Here is a 26175-nt window from a genome sequence, read left to right as displayed (position 1 = left end):
ACAGGTGAATGTTAGTGTGAGGAGTGATGGAACGAGATTCCCAAAAGAGAAGTGGTTAATCCTTTGTTTTCATGCAACTACACAGGCACTTGACATTAATATGGGGAGGTGTCAACTGCACCCTATCATTTGTATTCATGTCAGCTTTATGATGTTACTTAGCACTAATAGATCAGGATTTCAGGGCATTCTGCACTGGCAGTATTCCTGGGAGGTAGGGAAGGATGGGCAAGCATCTTCACAAGTATGAAATGAAGCTAGTTCTTATTTCTGCCTCTTGCCTCCTAGCAAAGAGGAAGCTCTGTCAAGTGTCCCTGATTACAGGGAACCATTTGATTTCTCAGTAAATAGCAATTAGTGGTGAGGATGGATGCTAATGCCATGTTAAAATAAATTCAGAAGGCCAGCTCGGGATGTAGGAGAACTGAAACTCCCTCTTAGTATGAGACAGAATGCTCAGCAGCTTAAACAATCACATGGGTTCCAAAGTATTATCCATTATGTATGACTGGGTCACTTTGCTATACAGCAGAAATTGACAGAACATTGTAAATCAGCTATGGTAAAAAAAAAAAATCAAGTATTATCCAGGAAAAAAAAGAACAAAGTACCCAAATATGAATTTTAATATTCTTAATATTCTAAATAAATATGTGAAGTAGGAGGGGAGATAAACCTATAGATAGATAGAGATATGAACATATGTTAATTAGCTTGGTTGCATTAATCATTTTCTTCACATATAAACATATATATATATATCTTCAAACTTTGGTTAACTAAGGATAAAAGTTAAAAATCAAGGGAATCCCTGTATTTTTTAACCATTAACTTAAACTACAAACTAGAAACCATTCTCCTTTTTCACACAGTTGGAGGTGAGAGTATGGGTAAGGCGTTCATGAGTGTGGCATTTGGCATCAGGCTGATTTGGTTTTACCCCCTACAAGTTGTAAGAGTTTAAATAAGTTTATTTAACTTGAATAAGCATCATTTGTCTCACCTGTGAAATGGGGACAATCATAGTGCTTTGCCCATAGGGTTATTGAGAAGAAAAAATGATGTATTGAATACAGAGAAGGGCATTCCCCAGTGTAATCAGCAGCCTGGTTTTTAGCAGTCCATGATAAAAGGCATACAAAAATTGAGAGTGCCCAGAAAGTTTTGTGGCAATTTGACATAGTAATTTTATGTTTGTTGAATCAAATAATTTCTTAAATGAACATATTTTGAATACCTGCTTTTTATTTCAGTTCATTTTTAGGGATTCATTTTTATTGCATTTTCCAAAAGTATTCTGTGCACCACAGAGAACTGTGTGTGACTGGGTCACTTTGCTGTGCAACAGGAACTGCAGAAACATAGTAAGTCAACTATAATAAAGAAAAAAAAAGAATTGGTCCTTAACCACAGTTTGAAAAGCATCAATCCCTAGGACATAGCACATGTTGAACTCTTGATAAATGCTGGTTATTCTTCTTATTCGTAGTAGTAGTAATAATTGCATAATCATACTCGTTCTAAGTGTCTCAGGAGCCACAGTGTCATGTATCTCCTTCTCCTTCATATCTCTTCAACATCTCTAGCCACCCCACCTGTCCCCTGTTGCAGCTATAGCCCTGGTGACCAGCGTTTCATGGGACCTGGAGGCACAAGCTGACTTCACCTTAGATTGTGCACCCCTCGTTCCTCCAGCCCCCTCTGTCAGGGCTGCCCTTTTGACACCACAGCTTGTGATGTCACAGGACCCCACTCAGTTCAAGCACCTCTAGAACTCAGAGGTGCAAGGACATAACACTCTAGTAAGTGAAGTTCTGTTCACTGGGCGGCGACAGCTAGGAGATGAGTTGTTCCCCTTTCTTCCCCCAAACACACTGTCCAAGACTTGGTTAAATGGCTTCTCAGAGGACAGTGTCATAGGACAGAGCACTTAGTAGCTACCAGTTCAGTTCCCCATCCTCAGTTTGGCTCTCCCCTCCCTCATTCCTCCTCCCTCTTTTTAGAGTTCCTGGGGAGCCCTTGGCTGCAGGCTGTGTAGGGAATTCAGGCCAAGACATCCATATTCAGCTTTGGGCTATGTCTAGGCGTGTTTTTGTCTTATAGAACTATACACTTCACTAGATTCTCAGATTCATTCAATATAATCCCTTTATTTATGGCTGCAGAAAGTAAAATTCATTAAATCTGATGCCCAGAGGGTGCCAGACTTGTCCTTAAAAACCTGCTGGATCTGCAAGAGACAAACGCCCTGCTAGGGCCAAGTCCAATGTCCTACTTCTCCTTCCACTACTAGTGAAACTCCCATGAGCCAGAGAGTCACAGAGGGTCTTTAAAGCTGTTTTCAAGTGTTTCTAAATTCAGATACTTTGAAATGCCCACTGTTAGTAAACATTTGCATGCTAAGATAAATCTGATACTACGTTCAATGGTTGTATTAGTTTCCTAGGGTTGATATAAAAACATACCACAAACTAGGCAGCTTAAACAACAGACATTTATTCTGTCACTTTGGAGGTTAGAAGGCTAAAATCAAGGTGTCAGTAGCACCACACTTCCTTTGAGACACTGTTTAGGATCCTTCTTTGCCTCTTCCTAGTTTCTAGTGATGTCCCTTGGCTTATAGATTCATCAGTTCGATCTCCGTCTTGTCATCACATGGTGCATTAATGCTGTCTCTTATTTTCTCTATCTGATGCTTTGACTTCAGAGGGCCTTGCTGACCCTGGAAGGACTTCCCCTCCAAGGGTTAGCCAATCGGAGAAGCAGTAAAGACTAGAGGTCGAGCTCCCTTTCCAAATGCAAACGAATCAATCCAGAGCCCACACCCCTGTCAGCTGCTGGATGGGCTTTCACATACCAATCCACCATCTATCTGCCCTAACAACCCCAGAGCCAGCAACCAGGCAGCTAGGGACAACCCCTGTGCTGCAGAGCTCATTACAAGTATTCAAACTAGCTAATCCTAAACTGGCTTACCATGCTCCACCCATTTCTTCCATTGGGAACTATAACAAAGGCTCGTGCCCACAGTTTTCCCTTGCTCCTTCTATCTCCTAACCAACCCAGGTGCTCTCCTCCCATGTTTGACATCCTATGTCTACTACTTCTATGGTACTGTGAATATAAAGATCTTTCTTTGTGGATGGTTGGCGTGTCTTGCCATAGCTGATTGAGACAAATTCTGGGTAGCCCTTTGTGCCTGTGTCTGTACCTCTTCTCTGCTTCTTATAGAGGACAGTAGTCTTACTGGACAGGGGTCCACTCTAATTCGGTATGACCTCACCTTAACCTGATTACATCTACAAAGCCCCCATTTCCAAAGTCAGGTCACACTGACAGGTACCAAGGGCTAGAACTTGAAATTATCTTTGTGAGGAACATAATTCAGCCCATAACAACAGTCTATAGTCAATACTGATAATATATACACCATTATGATTTCTGGTCCTGGTATGGTCCACAGCAGCTGTTAGCAAACTCAATCTGTAAAGAGCCAGATCACGGCTATTTCAGGCTTTGCTGCTACATATGGTCTCTTTTTTACCTTCCTTTTTCTTCCTCCCTGTTTTTATTTATTTCAACCCTTAAAAAGTGTAAAAAAAAAAATCTTTTCTCATGAATTAAACAGGCCATAGTCTGGATTTGGCTTGCAGGCTATACTTTGTCGACCAGAGATCTATAGCAAGGATCACATCAGATAAAAGGGGAAGTTAAACAATGCCTGGCAGATATTTAGTGCTCATCATGTTTGTTGATTTTGCAGTTGTAGAGTAACAGTCCTCATGGAACCAAAAGTTGCCAGGTAATTATCTGCATGGCTAATTGGCAAGCTCTTCCTATTGAAGATGTTTCCAGTGTCAGCACCCATAACCTAAGAAAGCGAAGTTTCAGGGAAAGAAATGCAGGGATGATAGCATTTGATAACACCATAGTATATTCCTCGTATGTTATACTTAGGGCGTTTGGAGGGGGCAGTGGCAATGCTGGTGGTGAGAGGGGAGCCGAGGATGTACTGTGTGGGGTTGTTTTAGCCATAGGACCACTTAGAATGGAAAACACTGTGGGAAGATCATTCCACCAGTGCTATTGGAATTACTGCCTTTTTGATCGGTTTGTACTCCTGGGTTAACAAGAAGGATTAGAGGGGGAAAACAGACTTGAATCAGAGCCTGCCTGTTCTACCACTTTTGGAAAAGGTGGTACATTTTTAAGTAGGTGTGTCATTGATGAGGTGAGAAGGACCAAACAAAACACAGTAGCTCTATGTGGGAAGGAGTGCCAGGAGAGGTTCAATAAAATACATGTCACTGCATCTATAGTGCTGTGCAGCAGGCCTGATAATTTCTCCCTGGGTCACATAAGCAGGTGTGGCCGCTCCTTGCTGACAGCCCTCAAAAGTGGTCCCTTCGTAGAATCAACCCACCACCTCTTTTTGTCCTGAGCTTACATCACACTCTCTTCACTGGGAAAAGAGATAACGCCTGTTTCCAGACCTATTCATGAAATTCTGGGCTTGGCACAGCAGCCTCCCAGGAGAACCTGGTAATTAAGATAGTTGTTTACTTGCTATGACAATGCTTATGTCTGCCTTGAATGCCAAGCCCTGTCGTTATTTTATGAACTTTCAAACCAAGCTTTTAAGTTTTACCCAGAGCATCCTGACAGAATAGCATAAGCCTTTTACTTTCCAGCTTCTGAAGTCAGATTTCTAGGTATTTTTTCTTTCCAGGGAGATGGAAGGACCACTGCATGCTCCTAACATATTTTATTTTATTTATTTATTTTTTTTTTTTGTCTTTTGTTGTTGTTGTTGTTGCTATTTCTTGGGCCGCTCCCGCGGCATATGGAGGTTCCCAGGCTAGGGGTTGAATCGGAGCTGTAGCCACCGGCCTACTCCAGAGCCACAGCAACGCGGGATCCGAGCTGCATCTGCAACCTACACCACAGCTCACAGCAACGCCGGATCTTTAACCCACTGAGCAAGGGGCAGAGACCGAACCCGCAACCTCATGGTTCCTAGTCGGATTCGTTAACCACTGCGCCACGACGGGAACTCCCTAACATATTTTAAATGCCTTAGATGAGTTGGAATGACAGTAGGTTTTGGAATCAGGTGACCTGTCTTTTACTCACAGCTCTTGCAGTGAGATCTGGGGCAGGATTCTTAAGCTCTCTGAGGCTAACTTCTGTTTTCTATTGACTAGGAATGATTATTCTTATATCACAGTAGTGTTCTTATATCATAATAATTACTTCATAGTAGTATTATAATAGTACTAATATTATATCATAGAGTATCATTCTTATATCATGGTAGTATCATAGTAGATTATTCTTATATCTAGTCAATAGTAATTAAATGAAACTATATTTAACTATAGTTAAATATAGTAATTAAATGAAACTATATTAACATAGCCCTTGGAAAATATTTCATCACATTCCTCATCTTCAGTTTTCACCTGTGTAGTTAATCATACACATTTGGGTAGGTTTGGCAGACGTTGCAAATAAAAATACAGAATGCTCAGTTAAATTCGGATTTCAGAAAAACAACAAATTATTTTCAGTATATGCATGTCCCAATGTGCATATACTTACACTAAAAATTACTATTGCTTATCTGAAATTCAGACTTAACTGAGTATCTTGTATTTTACCCGCGCAACTCTACATTTGAGGGATCGCATAATCCTCTCTCCAGGATACCTTCCCATCGATGAACTGGGTGAAAACTATCAAAGCTGTGAACTTTCAAACCAAGCTTTTAAGTTTTACCCGGAGCATCCTGACAGAATAGCATAAGCCTTTTACTTTCCAGCTTCTGATATTGAAAACCAGGAAAAAAAAAAAAAAGCTCTATATGAACAGAGCCCTGAAAAGTGGGGGTTTGAAAAATCTGTTACAGAGTTTAAAAATGAGGAGAAAAAAAAATTTAAGAATCCTCCAAATCTGAAGAAAGTTCCTCTCTGATCTATTAAAACTTATCAAAGGCAGCTTTTTTTTTCCTTTTTTCTTTTTTTTTGTCTTTTTATGGCCGTACCCGCAACATATAGAGTCTCCCAGGCTAGGGGGTCAAATTGGAGCTACAGCTGCTGGCCTATTCCACAGCCACAGCAATGCAGGATCCGAGCCACGTCTTCGACCTACATCACAGCTCACGGCGATGCCAGATCCTTAACCCATGGAGCGAGGCCAGGGATTGAACCCGCAACCTCATGGTTCCTAGACAGGTTCATTTCTGATGTGCCACAATGGGAACTCCTCAAAGGCAGCTTAAATTGCTTTTCCTGAGTCTAGGAAAGAAAAGGCAAGTGCTTCTTACCTCTGCCAATGCCCTCCTGGTCCTGAGAAGCTGAGACCTACAACAAGAAATTGGAGCAACGGCAGAAGGCCCCGTATTTGTCTAGAGAGGGGCTTCTCTCATCAGAATTCCTAGAGAAGTAACTTCTAAAGCAGATAGTATCCTCTTTCACTAAGTCTCATAGCCTCCTGCTTCTCTCTGAGCCAAAATGCAAATGCTTTCCTCTAAGTTTACTGAGAGAATATGAGTATAATAATTGTCTCTCATAGAATTAAGAGGATTAAAAATATTATGTGTTATATAGAAAACCTTTAGCACAATTCCTAGCACATATATATCACAACAGGAGGAGATCAGTGAAGGGCAACTGAGAAGAGGAAGGGGCTGGAGATAGGATCCAGGGAACACTGGAGCATCCCCAGCTACCTGGTATGAAGCAGTTCCCAGAAAAGCACACAAGAGCTGATTGTTAGTCAGGCAGCAGTTTTTACAATAGCCAAGACATGGAAGCAACCTAACTGCCCAGTTTTTACAATAGCCAAGACATGGAAGCAACCTAACTGCCCAGTTTTTACAATAGCCAAGACATGGAAGCAACCTAACTGCCCAGTGACAGATGAATGAATGAAGAAGATGCTATATAATATGTATAGTGGAATACTATTCAGCCTTGAGAAAGAAGAAAATAATGCCATTTGCATGGATGGACCTAGAGATTATCATACTAAATGAAGTCAGACAGAGAAAGATAAATATATGAGATTATTAAGTGTGGAATCTAATAAAAAATGATACAAATGGACTTATTTACAAGACAGAAATAGATCCATGGACATGGAAAACAAACTTATAGTTACTAAAGGGGATGATAAGAGGAGGGGTTAATTAGGAGTTTGAGATTAACATATGCACACTGCTAAATATAAAATAAGGGAGTTCCCGTCATGGCTCAGTGGTTAACGAATCCAACTAGGAACCACGAAGTTGCGGGTTTGATCCCTGGCCTTGCTCAGTGGGTTAAGGATTCGGCATTGCCGTGAGCTGTGGTGTCGGTCTCAGATGCCACTCGGCTCCCAAGTTGCTATGGCTCTGGCATAGCCTGGCAGCTACAACTCTGATTAGACCCCTAGCCATGGAACCTCCATATCCCACAAGTGTGGCCCTAAAAAAAAAAAAAAAAAAAAAAAAGACAAAAAAGAAAATTAAATAAAAATTAGGTAATCAATGTGGTCCTACTGTATACTCAGGGAACTCTACTCAGTATTCTGTAATAACCTATATGGGAAAAGAACCTAAAAAATGAATGGGTACAACAATCACTTTGTAATAACTGTAATAACTGAATCACTTTGCTGTATACCTGAAACTAACACAACAATGTAAACAACAATATTTCAGTTTTTTTTTAAAAAGACACAAGGACAGATTGTTCTTCACCTTTCAAAGTTCTATCATCTAATGTTGAAACACAGAAAAGCACTCAGTGTACCTCCTGTGCTAACTGCCTCTTAGGATCTCTCTTTCTGGTTATAGTCAGTCCTTCTCCTGTGTCTTCACAGGGCCTTTTCTTTATATGAACATGCATTTCTTGGTATCTTTTCCTTTTCATATCATGACACAAATCCTGTTATATTAGGCTCAGCGCTTATGACCTCACTTAACCTTAATTACCTTTAAGGTCTTAGCTCCAAATCTACTCACATTGAGGGTTAGGACTTCAGCGCATAAATGTAAAAGAACACAATTCAGTCCATCACAGTCCTTTACATTTTCTGAGTACACCTGTACCCACATTAGCAATGACATCTGTTTGACAAGATCAATTTTCACATGACACGCCTGAATTTCTGCTAAAAAAAAATAATCAAAATAAAACTTACCTTGCTAGTCAATCTTTCATCCTACCTGGTTTGTGAATAGTGACAGTCTCCAAAAGATGTATACCAGAGTTGGAAAATTGGTTGTTCAGTCTAAGAGGATGGAAACCATAAAATAGGCAGTTAACTGCCTCATCTACAGTTAGGCTATGAAACTATTTTTCATAGCTCATTTTTTGCCTACTGACACTTCCCACTTGGTTCAGCCAATCTCCTATGCATGGAACTTTCAGCCTTTAAAGAGCCATAGCTTAGAAACATAGTGACCTATTCAAGTCCAGGTCTAGCAGGCACTTAATCAAAAAAGGATATATTTTACTCAATCCAAGAGTTTTTAACTGAAATCTCTTAGCTTCCAGACTGTAAGAGACCACCTTGGAGAAACCAATGGCAATTCAGAGTAGAAAATATGGCTTCAGTACCCCTTGCACTGCTTTCTGCCATAAATAATTCCACACATTTTCTTTCCCTTATTAAATACAATGCATATTCAGAGGACTGTCCAGCAGATTGGTTAGGAGACAAGGCACATACCTAAATTCTAGGACAAACGTTTCTATGACCATTGCTGGTGCTTTAAGATCTAGAGTGATACTTTTAGGAAAAGGAAAGTTACATTATTACACTTTAATTCTAGATGAAGAATTGTCAAAAAGAGAAATACAGACTGGCCGCACAAGCAGGGACTCTGAGCAGAGATATTCCTTAATAGATTACAACATTACAATTAAGATACTAAGTTCTATATACCTGATAGTTCATACACATTACCTCTAATCTTTTATTTTTTTAGAAAACATTTTTATTGATGCATACTTGACATGCATTATATCACTATATTAGTTTCATGTGTACAACATTACGATTCAATACTTGTATATAGGCGTATTGACGCTGCTGTGTCATCTCTGCGGTGCCAGGGACACAGATTTGATCCCTAGTCCAGCACGGTGGGTTAAACAGGATCTGATCTCTAGCCTGGAAACTCCATATGCTGTAGGGCAGCCAAAAAAGAAACATAAATAAATAAATAAATACTTGTATATATTGTGAAACAATCACAAGTCTAGTTAACATTCATTATCAGACATAAAGAATTTTTTCCTTGTGATGAAAAATTTTAAGACCCGCTCTCTAAGCAATTTTCAAACATGCAACGCAGTGTTATTAACTACGGCTGTCATGCTGTACAATACATCCCCATAACATTTATTTTATAACTGGAAGTTTGCACCATTTGATTTTCTTCACCCAGTTCACCCATCTCCCACATCCCCTCCACTCTGGTAACCACCAGTCTGTTTTCTCTCTTTTTTTTTTTTTTTTTTTTTTCTTCTTTTCTTTTTAGGGCTGCAGCCATGGCATATGGAATTTCCTGGGCTAAAGGTTGAATCAGAGCTACAGCTGCCTGCCTGTGCCACAACCACAGCAGCACAGGATCAGAGCTGCACCTACAACCTACACTGCAGCTTGAGGCAGCACCAGATCCTTAACCCACTGAGCGAGGCCAGGGATCAGACCTATGTCCTCATGGATACTAGCTGGATTCTTAACACACTGAGCCACAAGAGGAACTCCACCAATCTGTTTTCTAATGAGCTTGTTTTTGTCTTGTTTTGTTTTTAGATTCCACATATAAGTGAGATGGTACAGTATTTGTCTTTCTATCTGACTTACTTCACTTAACATAATGTTCTCAGGGTCCATCCATGTTGTCACAAATGGCAAATTTTCATTCTTTCTAATGGCTGAATAATATTCCTATTTGTGTGTGTGTGTGTGTGTGTCTTACATTTTCATTATTCATCTGTTGGACATTTAGGTTGTTTTCATATCTTGACTATTGTAAATAATGTAGCAATAAACAGGGGGGCATGTATTATTTTGAGTTAGTGTTTTTGCTTTCTTTGGATAAATACCGAGAAATGGAATTGCTGGACTACACGATAGTTCTATTTTTAATTTTTAGAGGAAACTCCACATTATTTTCCATAGTGGCTGCACTAATTTACCTTCCTACCAACAGTGCACAGTGTTCCCTTTTCTCTACATCTTCGCCAACACTTGTTATTTCTTGTCATTTCGATAATAGCCATTCTAACAGGTGTGAGTTGATATCTCATTGTGGTTTTGATTTGCATTTCCCTGATGATTTTCATCATCATTTCATCATCATCTTTTCATGTGCCTGTTGGCCATCTGTATCTTTTCTTTGGAAAAATGTGTATTCAGAGACTTTGCCCATTTTTTCTTTTTCTTTTTTTTTTTTTTTTTTGTCTTTTTGCCATTTTTCTTAGGCTGCTCCTGCGGCATATGGAGCTTCCCAGGCTAGGGGTCGAATCGGACCTGTAGCTGCCAGCCTACGCCAGAGCCACAGCAACACAGGATCCGAGCCGCATCTGCAACCTACACCACAGCTCATGGCAGCGCTGGATCCTTAACCCACCGAGCAAGGCCAGGGATCGAACCCGGAACCTCATGGTTCCTAGTCGGATGCGTTAACCATTGCGCCATGACGGGAACTCCGACTTTGCCCATTCTTAATCAAGTTGCCTATTTTTGTCCACTGAGTCTTTTGTATATTTTGGATATTAACCCCTTATCAGATATATAATTAGCAAAAATTTCCTCCCATTCAGGTTGCCTTTTCATTTTGTAGGTGCCTTCTTTTTCTGTGCAGAAGCTTTTTAGTTTGAGGTAGTACTACTACTGATTTTTGCTTTCATTACCTTTGCTTTTGTGGCAAATCCAAAAAATAATTGCCAAGACCAATGTCAAGGAGCTTATCACCTACGTTTTTCTCTAGGAGTTTTGTGGCTTTAGGACATTACCTCTAATCTTACATGAAACTTTCAATGCTGATTTTATCTCCATTTGTTAAATGAGAAAAATTCAGAATCCTGAGATTAAATAACATTCTGCCAAATGAAAAAGAGAGCTCAAACAATGATTACTTGGATCTAAAGTTCACTGTCTTTGCAATAAGGGATTCTGCTGCTCCTGGATGAGAGCCCAAGGTCCAGGTTTGGCTCACTGATTTACCAGCTAAGAAATTATTTTACCAGCTCACTCTGCATTTATTAGGCTCAGAGATTGTTGCTATGAATCTAATCACAATGGACATGAATAAATCAAAAGAGTATACATTAACTTACACTGGAGGATGTAACTATTAAGATAACTGGCTTGGATCACTTGCTCAAGGAAACTTCTCTCCTAGTGAGTAAGTCAACCCAGGAGATAAAATCATAAATCAGATCCTTGCTTGTTACACCAAGAACTAGATAAAAGGGGAAGCAGATGTTCTGAAGAAATATATCCATAGCGAAGATCCTTGAATAAATATCCCATGGTATTTGGTTCTGAGTGACTGGGAATGGTTCCCTAAATTCTAGTGCTTCCTCCCTTGGCCTGGACCACTAGAACAATGTCAATGACAGCACTCCATTTATTTTTTTTTTTCCCTTGGCAGTACTTTATTGTGAAATTATCATTAATTTTTTATTTTATTTATTTATTTATTTATTTTTACTTGGCATTCCCTCCCTAAGGATTCCTGAAAGGCAATCCTGTATCTCTCTTGAAAACATAGTGACTTCATACCAAGAGTCATTGGGATAGAAGCATCGATCCCTCTCATCCTATATAAAAAGTGGATGCCCACTTAGAACAGAAGAGAAATATGCTTTAATGTCCCATTTATCCTAAGCTGTTCCAGGTCCTGGGGCAGATAGATTAATTATACTGAGAAAGATACTGCTCCTCCCTCTTCACCTAATCCCACATTCTTCAAGTAGGTGGAAAGAGGCACACACGTACAAGCGGAAAAAAAAAAAATTTGGAAATGAGTTGCTAGTTGATGGATGAAAAGAGAATAATTATTTAACATGAGAATATTTGCCTTTCTGACACATTAAAACACCATTAATGCAACTCAGAGAATCCAAACCACTCTGGAGGGGGTTTCTGATATAAAAGGGCAAAGGGGGCCTTGCTTTGTAATGCACCTTAAATTCAAACAAAATTTCCATCAACAAACTGAAACTCTGAAAAGGAATTTTGGGTCATGTGTTTCGGGAACAGGATTATTAATACAAATCTTACTGTGTTAGCACTGATGAGAGACAGGCCCAGGGTTTTGTAAGTCTAACAGAAAGGAGTCCATTCTGGGACCTCTGTAGAGAGGTAGAGAAAGAGACCCTACTGGCTTTGAGAAAGGTGGAAAGGACCACTGTTCTCTCATCTTCTTCCACTTCCTTCAGATGGTTTCAATTTATAAAGCTGCCTTCAGACTCCTGTGATTTTTGCATCATAGTCTGAGGAGTAAATTCTCTCTCTTTTACCCACATCCTCTCTCCTCATTCCAACGTAACGAATGAAACTTGCATTTTAACAATTCCTCATTTAATACTAAACAACAACAACAACAAAAAAAAAAAAACGGTTTTACTGCTGGTTCTATTATTATGAATTGCATCTTTGTAGCCATGTACCAGAGCACCATTCTTAGCCTCAACTGTCTTGTGCTTAAAATAAGTATAACATTTTCCGGAGTTCCCGTCGTGGCGCAGTGGTTAACGAATCCAACTAGGAACCATGAGGTTGCGGGTTCGATCCCTGCCCTTGCTCAGTGGGTTAACGATCCAGCGTTGCCGTGAGCTGTGGTGTAGGTTGCAGACGCGGCTCGGATCCTGCGTTGCTGTGGCTCTGGCGTAGGCCGGTGGCTACAGCTCCAATTCGACCCCTAGCCTGGGAACCTCCATATGCCGCGGAAGCGGCCCAAGAAATAGCAACAATAACAACAACAACAAAAAAAGACAAAAGACAAAAAAAAAAAAAAAAAAAGTATAACATTTTCCATGCTTAACTCACTGTATTTATTGAAAAGTTTAATGAATTTACTGTAGGAGACAGTTTTATTTTCATAGATTTTATTCATAACATATGGAATTATCATTACTGATTTATATATCTATCTGTACATTAGAAAAAGATCTTTCTCTCTCCCAATGTCTAGTCATCCTTTTGTTAGTTAACTATTTCATGTCCTTGCTAATTAACAACCATGTCTGTGCTCAACCACTTTTATAGGCACTGGGGACTTTACCTACCTCTCCTTACTATCACTACACAAGATCCCCTGGGGTGATCCATTCACTTTCATTATGTGTTAATTGCTCACAAATTTCTATTTCTAACATAATTTCTCTTCTAAACTATGACCCAACTGCTATCTTGGCATATCTTCTTGACTATCCTTCAGGCAGCTCAACATTATCCTGCCTAAAGATGATTTTCATCCCATTTGCAGACACTAAAAACAAATCTAAAATAATATGATTTATTCTCAATTTATTCCCACCTCTTATTCAAGCTCCCCAGATAAATCCAATGGCTGTCATCACTATCTCTTAAATATTTTTTGAATCTATACCCTTCAATTTATTTTTCCTATTACCACATGGACGCCTACCATTATAATCTTCCTCTGTTATACTTGTTTCCCTGCTCCAGCCTTTCCTCATTTAGTAACCTAAGGAAATGAGCTAGTTTGGTGGACAGAGTGGAACGATGGGCTGGAGTTGCTTCCTGCAAGACTGAGCAAAGCCCTTACCTTGCAGAGTGCCTGGCACTTGGCAGCTTCTCTATGCTTCTTTGTTGGTTTATCTAAAATTTAGAAAGACATTTGAAAACCACAGGATTCTGAAAAACTAAGCTCAGAATAACACATTTTAGCTTAAAGGTAATGACATTTACTTCACTGATGCCTTTTCCTTTCCTTCCTGGATTAAGGCTGTGAGCCATTGCCTTGTTTATGTTTTCTCACCAAAGGAACATCTAAATGTCAGGGAGAAGTGAAATCCTAGCATATGGATGGAAATGTCAGCTCACAAACTCATTGAATTTGTTATCCCTTTGGAAATTGGAAGAATCCTATAAAATATTGAGAAGTGCTGAAGTGCTTGGGAAGTGGTCATCGTACCAAGAAAAATCAGATTTAAAGTTCATCCTTGTAAGTTCCTATTGATATGGAAAGACTCCAGCAAAATTATGGCCATATTGTTATGAATATACATTGACTTTTGAACCCTGCAAAGGTACGGACCCTGAACTATCTTATCTAGCTCTTTGGAGATACTTTTCCCTATATTCTAAAAGTATTCTTTATTAAGTAACAGCTTTGTGGCACTTGTTTCTCTGCATCTAAAATGAAAATATTATCATATTTCAATAATCAAAGTGATCAAGAATAAATGTTTTCTACTGATTGACCTAGAGAAGCAGCATGTTGCCTTCAAGAACACCTTAGAGGTCTTGGCACAAAGGGAATGCTCACTGAATATTTGAAATATGAACCTAAAAAATTCTTGTTGCTCAGGACCCACTCCTGTATCTTTTAAAAAACATGCCAAATGTGTGCAGGAAGGATCATGGATTAAACAATATGAACAGACATTTCTTATCCACCATCAGAAATTTCCAGGAGCCGAAAGAAGAGTATATTCGAATTTCATTTATTTATTCAAGTCACCAGGGCTAAGTTACTGAACATCTCTGAGCTGCAAATACTTAATCTATAAAACAGGAATAATTATAATACCTACACCATATGAAGCATTTGGCAAAATATTGAGTTCATAATGAGTACTTGTCGAAATGAGCTAATATTATTTTATTGTCAATTATTTTCCTTTTCCCATGACACTTCTCGGGTTTTGTACTAAAAGTTCAGAAACAGGAATGTTAGTGTTTAGAAAAAGGAGAAGAGGGGAAGTGAATTGTCTGAAATATGCATAACTGATACATGATCAGCTCTTATGTAATCTAGTGCTACTTCTCAATTTCCCTTCATTTCAAAAATGCTTACACTTATTTTTTTCCTTTTTTTTTGCAAATTTTCAAATTAGCACATTTTTATTAAAAATGTATGCAATTAATGGGAGATGGGATTTAGATGGCAGAATAGAAGAACTGGAGTTCAACTTCTCTCCTAAAAACAACCAAATCACAACCAAATGCTGAGCAATCTTCAACCAAATGGACTGGAAACTTTCAAAAAGATATCTTACTCCAGAAGACAAAGAGGAGGCCACATCAAGAGGTGGGAGGGGCAGTTACACGATGTAAGCAACCCCATACCTCCTGGGTGGGAAGTCCCATGGACTGGAAAGTAACTGTATCACAGAAATTCACCTACAGGAGTGAAAGTTCTGAGCCCCACATCAAGTTCCCACTCCTGGGGATCTGGCATTCGGAGAAAGAGCCTCCAGAGCATCTGGCATTGAAGGCCAGTGGGGCTTGTGTGCAGGAGCTCCACAACACTGGGGAAAATGGAGACCCCATTCTTAAAAGGTGCACACAGACTTTCACGTGCATTGGGTCCCAGGGCAAAGCAAAGTCTCCATAGGAATCTGGGTCAGACCTGACTGCAGTTCTTGGAGGCTCTCCTGGGAAAACAGGGGTGAATGTGGCTTGTTGTGGGGAATGGACTTTAAAAGCAAAGCTCTCAAGAATATTCATCAGCACGCCTTTCTCTGGAAGTGGCCATTTTGGGAAAACAATCTCATATATATGTGTATATATATATATATATATATATATATATAGACTCATATATCAAAACTTCAGAGTGACTGCAAACCAAAAATCTACAATTGATACACAAACGAATAAGAAAAATTTATGAAATTAAAAAATACAGAGGCAAAATATAAACATATTAGTAATCCTACCAACTAGTTATGTGTTGATAATATAATATAAACATTATTATATGGAGTATATATTACATATCCTTAACATATCAAGAAAATTATACCATTTTGTTAATTATACTATTTTAATGTTTGGATTCTTTTTTTAACTTTTAGCTTTCCATCATCCATTCCTAAAATTACCAATATTTCCTCTTGAGGAAATATTTTTTTCCTTGGTATATGGTCTAGAGAAACTGTACATCAAGTGCCTTTCCTTTCTTGTCAAGGGAAAAGCCCAAGAATTGAACAAGGTCACTGGATTCTTTTTTCATTGAGTTTTGGCAGATTGACAAAGTGGTACATGGGCAAGTTTACCAGTGGTAATGTCAGGCCATGTGTTCCTAGTGAGAGACCATTCCTATAGTTCTAATGACTAGCCCGCTGTGGCTGCCTTGGTTCCCCACCTTTCCCATTTAAGACACTAACATTTTCCCAGTAGATCCTATTTCAGGTAAATTAGCTACAGTTGCCATTAACTACTACCACAGAAACTCACTTGTAGAGAAATTCATACCAGAAAATGAATTACTAGCAACAGATATGAAATGAAATTTCTCTTCATGTTCTGGAAAGTAAATGTATAGCTGCTTGAGAATATTTAAGGCAAAATATGAATTAGACTATTAGTCTAATAATTAATCATTAGGAACTTTTTTATTCTTTGGCCAGTCACTGGGAAACTGGTTGACTACTACTATGTAAAAAGATAAAATTTAGAAGAAATCAGGGGGTGTTATGGTAGGATGGGTGCTTTTGATAGTATTGGATACCTGAAAGCCAAGAAATTCACAACCTAAACTCTTATTTCAAGTAATAGACAAAATCTCATGAACTTCTCAGACCACACTACAAGACCAACCTTTAACTCATGTAGCTCCAGTTTTGAGATCACCAAAAAGCATTCTGAGATTGAGCCTGTGGGTTGTCGAGTTAAAATATTTACTGAATTAAAAACCATATCTAGTCTCTCATGTGAAAGTTTATTAATTGATAAAGAATTGGGTGGGAGCTCAGCAGTTAAAGTTGGGAAAATCTAGGAGCATTCAGAGTTTTGGTGGTACCCTAAATCTTCAAACACCTCTGAAACATCCACACATTCACATATGGAGTCTTCCTGAATCAAAGAAGACATTTCTCTGAACTTGTTATAGAAAGACTTCCTTCCTCACTCTTTCCTTCCTTCTCTCATTTATAAAAGTTCCCTTTCAGGGAACCCAGGCTTATAAAGTGTTTTTACTAATGCTACCATAAGCATGGAGGTAATAAATAGAGAAAATAATAAACTACAGGTTTACTCATAAACCTTCTGCTCCAACTTCTGTTCATACTTTACTGGTCAAAGCAAGGCATGTGTCTGTGCCCGAATTCAAGAGGTTGTGGATAATGGATAACTCTTCCAAAAGGAGGGGCCTCACACATAAAATATTTATGAAAAAAAATACAATCCACAAGCCCCTTGTACATGATACACAACTTTTGACCTGGCAAATGCTTTCCCCCACCTCCATACTTACGAGTAGAAAGCACCAGCAATTACTTTCATCCAAGAACATCAGTAGCTTCACCTTTTTAACTCATAGTTGAGTTGTTTAGAGAGAGTAATGCTATGATACACTCATTGTCTCACAGCCCATCACACTTTATACTAAATCAGTGAAATCATGCTGATGGGATATAGGAAATGATAGTAAGACCATTAGGTTTTCTGTTGAAATGTGTTTTCTATTGGAGGTGAGACTGGAAAAACAATGAAAAAACATCTACCACCTCTGTGCAGAGTGTAACGGTTCTGAGAGCTGAAGTATATTCGAATGAATATCCTTTCAAAGGTGAAGGTCCAGTAGCTTCACTTTGTGCTCCCTACCTCTTAAGAAGACATACCCCTTAGCTGCCCTTTTTGAATTTGGTGGGCAGCACAGGAGAGTTTGGTGTGCTGTGTGACCATTTACATGTGGCTTGAAACTCTGCTAGTTTTGAATGGAGCCTAAGAAAGAAAAAAAATCCTCTCTGCATGGTCCAGGGCTTCAGTGCTATTTGGCCACTTAAGGCTGAGTAAAAACAATGATAAATGCAATGGTCCAGGATGCTCTAAGCCTAGACTAAGTCCTATTAGGAGAATCAATGAAGAAATGTCTACAGTTTGGGAGCAATGCTCTGTAATTACTGGGTAGTATGTCTTCTGTGTGACACACCTTTTTTCTTACTTCTGGACTCCACTGGACTCCATCCTCCATAAAATAAGCTTTGTGTTACTCTACCTGGCCAAGAACTCTGGCCAGTTGAGATGCTGGCTGAATATCCGTGAACATAGAATGAGTAGTAGGTGGGATCAGCTGCATAAACAAGGAATATAGTCTCTACACAATTTTTTCTCTTGATTTTTTTTCTTTGTTGTTGTTGTTCTTTTTAGGGCCACACCTGTAGCATATGGAGATTCCTAGGCCAGGGACTGAATCTGAGCCACAGTCACCAGCCTACACCAGAGTCACAGCAACCAGGGATCCAAGCCGAGTCTGTGACTTACACCACAGTTCATGGCAATGCCAGATCCTAATCCACTGAGTGAGGGATCCAGCCTGCACCTTCATGGATACTGGTCAGGTCCGTTATGACTTAAGCCGCAACGGGAACTCCCTCTTGATTTTTTTTGTTGCGATATTTATTTTAATTAATTTATCTCCTTTTTTCCTTATATTTCTCTCACTATTTTATATTAGCAGCATTTGCAGTGATTAAAGTTTGCATTATTACAAATTTTACATTTAAATGGAATATCAGTAGAGCACAAGAGGGAATATCAACCCATAAAGTTCAGACATTTTGCCAGATTTAAAAATGGAGGGTTTTAGATGGTCTCTACTTTTAAAATTAGACATTTTTAATTAACATTCCTAGATGTCCCCTGAGGAAGAGCTACAAACTTATGCTTCATTGATACTCTGTAATTCTGGCCTTTTCCTCATTTTTGCCCTAACTTGGTGTTAGCACAATTTGAGTGTTAGAGGTTTTTTTATATATCATTATATTAAACTCTCTTTATATTTGTCACATTTTTTTCATTAATAAAAATTTATAGTTTGATGAAAAATAGCACTGCTTTTAAATGAATCAATCTATAAATATGTAAAACCTATTCAAGAATACATTAAATGAATGGTCTCCTAAATTAGCATGCTAAGTCACCTTGTCAAACCTTCTTGCAACAAGGGTTAATTTTATCTACTCAGTATTATTAGCAGTTAATTGATGAGAGGTAGTAATAAAGTCTTTGAAGAGAAGAATTTTCTCTTTTGGGCTTGGAAGGATAGAACTTTGCTGGTTGCTAAGTTTACCCCACTGACTACATTTAAAAATGTCACTGAGGGTTTGGGATGGAAATGCTATAAAATTTGGTTGTGATGATTTTTGTACAACTATAAATGTAATAAAATTCATTGAGTAATTTAAAACATTTTTTAAAATAAAAATGTCTTCCAATAAATGGAGTTCCCTTGTCCCTCAGCAAGTTAAGGATCTAGCATTGTCACTGCTTTGGTATGGATTTGATCCCTGGCCTTAGAACTTCCATAGGCCACAGATGAAGCAAAAAAAAAAAAAAGCTTGCTCTTCATTTATGGTGTTACACATGATAGAAAGTTCTCTTAAGTGACCTTCATTTAACCACTTTCCAGATCAAGGATTCCCAGAATACACTGCATGCTGACACACTTCTTTTCACACTAAGAGATATTTTGGTTTGTTTTTTTTTTTTTTCTCTTCTTCCAAGGTTGTTTATGGAGGGCATATTTGTTATTTTATTACTCGATTTCTATAAGTATTCAAAGTAACAAAATATGAGTGTGGGAGGAAATCTGTTTTCATGAAACTAAGTTAAATGCTTTGGGAAAAAAAAACTTGACAAGGGCGATTCATTTAAAAATCTTATTAGGTGAGAATAACTGAAGAAAAATTAAAAAGCTAAAACAATTCTGCACATAGTTTGCTCCTGTATTTAAATACCAGATATCCTTTCAAGAAGAAAAAATTGGAGGTCTTATATAATAAGGTATGGGTATAATTTATACAAAAATTCTGACAGACATGTCCACTTAGTAGACTCCATCCACAGTAAACACACACGCATGCATATACATTATAAACACTGCCTCTGAAATTGTATGCTAATTTTGTTATGCTTTTTCTAAAACAAATGCAAGATAACTCAAAATAACATTTGGAGCATTACTTTTTCACCTTATGAAAATTCATAGAAATCCTCGGAGTTCCTGTCATGGCTCAGTGGAAATGAATCTGACTAGTATCCAAGAGGATACAGGTTCCATCCCTGGCCTCACTCAGTGGGTTAAGGATCCAGCATTGCCATGAGCTGTGGTGTAGGTCACAGATGTGGTTTGGATCTGGTGTTGCTGTGGCTGTGGTGTAGGCCAGTGGCTGCAGCTCTGATTCAACCCCTAGCCTGGGAACTCCACATGCCTTGGGTGTGGGCCCTAAAAAAGACAAAAAAAAAAAAAAAAAAAGAAAAAAGAAAAAAAAAATTGCAGAAATCCTCCTGAATGCCTTCCACTTTCTCTGTCCTTCACTCTCCCTGTTCCCTTGTATTGTTTTCCACAGAGATTAAAAATAGTTACTGAAGTCAAAGTACGTGTTAATCTGTGATGATGAGAATCCACATTATTGAAAGGTCATAAAGTCCATTAAAAAAATTAATCCCAGGGAGTTCCTGTTGTGGTGCAGTGGAAATGAATTGTAGTGTCCTAGTATCCGTGAGGATGTGGGTTCAATTGCTCCCTGATTAAGGATCTAGCGCTGCTGTGAGCTGTTTTGTAGGTTGCAGATATGGCTTGGATCCGATGTTGCTGTGGCTGTGGTGCAGGACAGCAGCTGTAACTCCGATTGGATCCCTAGGCTGGGAACTTCTACGTTTCTTTGGGTGCAGCCCTAAAAAGCAAAAAAAAAAAAAAAAAAAAAAAAAAATCCCAGAGAGACACATACATAGGTCAAACAAAGGCCATCCATCTGAAGTACATAGATTTCCACAGAAAGAATATAGCTTCCTAGAGGCTTTCTTCCTTTGAGAACATGCTTAAGGAAAATTGGGTTCGAGCACTTCTAAAGTGCTAGTGTAGATATACAACTCTTCTTACCATCTCAACATCTCTCAACATGAACCATTTAAAAACTTAGGTAGTAAGAATATTTATTTAAAATGTTATATTTATTTATTTTTGTAAAAGAATGTCCACACATAAGGTGATTAAGAGGCTTTGGGGGGCTTTGGGGATTTCTTCCCCAAAACATCCTGTCTCAGACTCCTCTGATTCTTTTTTATTCTATGTTCACATTACTTTTACTTTTTCATCAATATCATTATTCCTGGAAACAAATTTATGACTCCTGAGTCCCAAACATGACAATTTTTTTTTTTTGCTTTTTAGGGCTACAGTTGCAGTATATTGAGGTTCCCAGGCTAGAGGCAGAATCAGAACTGCAGCCACTGGCCCATGCCACAGCAATTCGGGATCCAAGCTGCATCTGCGACCTACACCATAGCCCGAGGCAAAGCCGGATCATAACCCACTGAGCAAGGCCAGGGATCAAACCCGAGTCCTCATGGATACTAGTCCGATTCTTAACCCGCTGAAACACAACAGGAACTCCATAAATATAACAATTTATAACTTCATTGGATTTTAAAATATAAACTAAATGAGTATTTTTATAATTTAAATAGCACATGCCACTTTATAAATGTATTTGTTGATTAGTCTTATATTTACTTCAAACCTTCATAATAGATAGTTAATGCATTTAGTCACTTCATGATCTGAAGAATCTTCACACAGTATTTTAGAAATCTTCTTGATCTGAGGCTGAGGTCTTAGGTCCCTAATCTTAACATTTGATCAGCTCCTTCTCACCAGACATGAAAATGGGCTCACTCGATCTCTTACTATGGCAGAGAGGAGAGGTGGGTAATAAATGAATAAACCCAAACTAGCTGTCATTTTAACAAGGGGAGGAGTCTTCCTTTTAACTAAAGGATACTACATTTGTCAGGCTCTGTGGATCCCAGATTGCTATAGCATCTGAGAGTGTTGCTTAGACAACCCATCTCCCATAAACCCATGATACTTGCTGTTTGGTCTTCACTAGGTCCATCCATATCTACCTGCAGGGTGCACCCACAAAGGGAGTTCTAGGGCCCATCTTTGATGGAGAGTTACGCAGAGATTTATAATTGCTAATCCCAACAACTCCAACAATTTATTTCTTCAGGTCTATTGCTGTAGAACTGGGATACTGTCACTCAAAAGGACTTCTAGCCACCAACTCACAGGACAGCCTAGGTATGTAATAAAACTGCATCTTCAGAAGATAGCAAAGGAGTGTGAACAGGTAAGGATGGTCAAGTCACCCAAAATCACCCAGCAGCAGAAGAAGCACATGAAAGATAAGATGTTCAGGTTGCCACAAACTAGAGCATTTTTAAGGAAACAAAACACCTGTAATTTTTATATTTTGACTAAGACATTTTCACAGCATCTTTTCAGGCTGGGAACAAATGGTATTTCCATAATGACAAGAGTTTTGTAAACATTAAGAATAGCACATGCCAAGCCCTTCCATGGGAAAGCTTGTGCATTTGAAACAAATGGTCTCTTCCCAGTAATTGGCACATAGCAGGTGTTCAGAAACTCTTTGTGTATCAGATTAAATGAGGAAACTGGAGGCATGACAGGACCAAGTATTTTCCCAAATGGTTCATGAACATTGGAATGGTAGAATTATTAACATAAAATCATTTTATAGTGCAGTTGAAGGATTTCTGTTATATTTAGAAATTTTAAAAGAATGAAAAGAAAGCCTTGTCAAAATAGTGAAGATGTCTACAAATGCGATTCCATAATGTGGACAAACAGAGAAATATGGAGCAAGAAGAGAAATTGAAAAGAAGCCAATATTACGTGTTTTCTCTTACTGTTAGGGCACAAAGGAAAAGAAGTAGATATGATAACAGAACGGTATCTGCCATTTTCACATCAATTAAAAGCCAAGAAATAAAGACTTCTTTTAATGAGAAATATCAAAGTCTACTTTCAGCCAAATTTTTATACCAGGCTTCCTTTTCTAGTCTGTTTGGGCTACTATAATACAATGCTATATACTGGGTGGCTTATAAAAAACACAAATTTATTTCTTACAGTTCTGGAAGTTAGGAAGTTCACAATCAAGACCCCAACAGATTTGGTGTCTGGTGAGAACCAGCTTGCTGGTCCATAGATGGCTGTCTTCTTCCTATGTCCTCACACATCAGAAAAGCAAGGCAGCTTTCTGGGGTCTCTTTTATAAGGATGCTAATCCCATTCATGAGGGCTCCCTTCTCAGGATGTAACTGCCTCCCAAACACCCCACCTCCTAATGCTGTTATACTGAGGATTAGGTTTCTACATATGATTTGGACGCTTATGAACATTCAGTCTATACTTCTTCCCAAAAGAACTGAAATTCTGGAGTTCAAGTGCTGGCTTTACAACAATAGATTTGAGACTACAAGCCAGTTGACTAAGAAACCTATTAAATTTTAGGAATGAAACTTAGATTAGGCTACACAATGATTTTGAAGATATATACATGATATATTTTCTATTAAAATATCCGTATTTTTTTGTATTTTGATCTAAGTGATTGGCCAATCACTTGAATAGAGTAATTGCTAATAAGATTAATTATATTCTTTTTATTTTATGATATCTCATTTTTTATAATCAATATAAAATTAGTAGAAAAGCAGCTTGAAATTTTCGTATAATTAAGGAAAATGGTCTCAATTCCTTTCCCTTTGATTAGTGAGCAGGGAAAGCTCTTGTTTGACATTTACTGATATTTAAACTCTTAAATGAAATTTGTGTAAGGTTAAAATTTTACATGGACTTTATTCCTTTTGTTGATTTTATTGCATTTTATAATTACACAGACTATATGAAATGCCAAAAATTGTATTAAATGTCAAAAATTATGCTTAAACATAGCTAATCCAAATCTATAGAAAATGTTTAAACTTAGTCATCATTCTATACCAAATGCTTTTAAAACTTATTTTTTTAACTTAAGAAATTTTATTTTGGAACTACTCTGTGTCTTGAACTATATTAATTCTTGTGGGCTAATAAAATGCATATGACAGTTCATATTGTGTAGACTATTACACTCTATTTGGGGTGAAGGAATAAAAAATATAATATGATTTGTTCACACTTCAGAGATTTATGTGGGCTGAAAGGTTTAGAGAAGTTCTTATCAAATAAGAAAAGACTTGTATAAATCGTCTTATGGAATTGGACCAGGGTTGGAGTGGGGAAGAAGAGGAAGGACATATTTGGAGAGAATATAGCAGGATGTCTGTAGGTCCGTTAATTCTGCGCTGTGGCAGATGAGAAACATGTTTGGAGGATGAGAAAAAAGTGAAAGTTATTGTGATTTTGAGATCCCAGGAAAGGATTTATACAAGATTTGCAAGAGAGTTGGTATTTTGGAGAAGCATCTTCTAGGATAGCTGTAGAAGGTCTGGGAGGCTCCTGTAAGTGATGGAAATAGTAGCTGCCGTCCCAGAAGTGTGTGTTTAGTTTCATGGTGCTAGATATAACTGTCTTCTCTCTGGGGAGAGTTCGTTGTTTTAAAACAGTCCTATGAGTTATCAGAATACAACATGCAACACAGAAGTCCTGCCATAACCATTGAGAATTAGTAAATACACACTCAGAAGAATGAATAACGGATGTTTAAACTCATTCAACATGGACAATCAGAAGTATTTTCCTTTACACATGAAAATTCTTTAGCAGTTGTCGTGATTGTGTTGCAAAATGAGCCTCAGTTATTTTTCAACATTTTATTTTTTTTCATTTAATGTAGCAAAACGTGGAAGAGAAAGAATTGGGTTTGGAATAAAATGGACAAAAGGTGCGTTCTTCCTCTTCCTCCAAGACATTTAACCTCTTCACAGCGAATGATAACACCCTCTTCACAGGATGCTCTTAAGCATAACTTAGTAGTAGCAGTAATAATATTGGCTAATATTTATGAATATTTTGCACTTATCATGTATTTATCACTTTTTTGAGAATTAAATGAAATAATCTTAGTAAAATAGCATGTAGCCATAAATTATTCTTCAGATTTAAAAAAAAAAGTTGAAAGAGAAATTGTGATTTATAGTATCTTCTATCAGATTAATAAAGACTTTCCAGCCACCCCCATTCTTTTTTAGGGCACTTAACTTGTTGGATTCACAATCCAATTCTATTGGAGATTACTTTAAATTTAGCAATAGAGTTTAATTTATATAAACATCTTGAGATAACAAGTCCAGGACTTGGTTTTCTTTAGTGCCTTATGGAAACCTAATTTATTGTTGTTGTTACTTAATATACATCATTACATTATTAAAAACAAACGGTGGGGAGTTCTCCTGTGATGCAATGAGTTAAAGATCCAGCATTGTCACTGCAGTGGCTTGGGTCACTGCTGTGGAGAGGGTATGATTCCTGGCCCAGGAACTTCCACGTGCCCCTGGTGCTACCAAAAAAAAAACAAACAAAAAAAAAACAAACAAAAAAAACAAAAAAAACAAACAAAAAAAAAGGTGAATGAATGAAAGAGCTACAAATCTGTCAGCAAAATAGGTTAAAACTTTGGCAAAAGAAAACTATGAACAAGATAAAGAAGGAAAAGGAAGGGTTGGCAAATTAATACCTGACCAATATAACCAAGAAAGCAAGAGTGACAATAGTAATATTAGATACATATTAGATTCAGGAAAATTCCCAAGAACTAAGGCAGAAAACATGAAGAGATAAGATGTTTTATGAAAGAAAATGCCTCAGGTAGATACAAAATTTTTAAAAGTTTATGTACTAAACATTAAGAAAAATCTCCTAGGAGTTCCTGTCATGGCTCAGTGGAAATGAATCTGACTAGTATCCATGAGGACACAGGTTCAATTCCTCACCTTGCTCAGTGAGTTAAGGATCTGGCATTGCAGTGAGCTATGGTGAAGGTCGCAGATGCAGCTCAGATTTGGCATTGCTGTGACTATTGTGTAGGCCAGTGGCTGTAGCTCCGATTCCACCCTTAGCCTTGGAACCTCCATATGCCAAAGGTGCAGCCCTAAAAAAAAAAAAAAAGTAAAATATCCTAAAAAAGGTAAATAAATTTTCATAATATGAATTAAATGAGA

The 26175-nt window shown here is 38.1% G+C and overlaps 1 protein-coding gene across 6 annotated transcripts in view; it reads left to right on the top strand.

Annotated features, from left to right (window-relative positions):
* The window catches only part of LOC106504493 (uncharacterized), a 759489-nt gene that overhangs the window by 592854 nt on the left and 140460 nt on the right, over nucleotides 1–26175 (top strand). For 5 of the 6 annotated variants that reach the window (XR_014809320.1, XR_014809310.1, XR_014809322.1 and 2 more), the window contains one exon: nucleotides 22215–22285. Coding sequence is in view for 1 of the 6 variants with exons in the window: in XM_084967039.1 (XP_084823165.1) it covers nucleotides 22215–22285 (71 nt within the window). In the remaining 5 variants the exon portion in view is untranslated. Of the gene's footprint in view, nucleotides 1–22214; nucleotides 25582–26175 lie in introns of those variants that run through there. The other variant, XR_014809323.1, reaches the window with a different exon arrangement.

This window comes from Sus scrofa, chromosome 7 (assembly GCF_054392235.1).
Source record: "Sus scrofa isolate SSC_HxYL_T2T_F1_AM1 chromosome 7, Sscrofa_HxYL_maternal_Yorkshire_Landrace_v2.0, whole genome shotgun sequence".
NCBI classification, from domain to species: Eukaryota; Metazoa; Chordata; class Mammalia; order Artiodactyla; family Suidae; genus Sus; species Sus scrofa.
The sequence above is the reverse complement of the archived record's forward strand: the minus strand, read 5'-3'. Positions and strand labels throughout refer to the sequence as shown.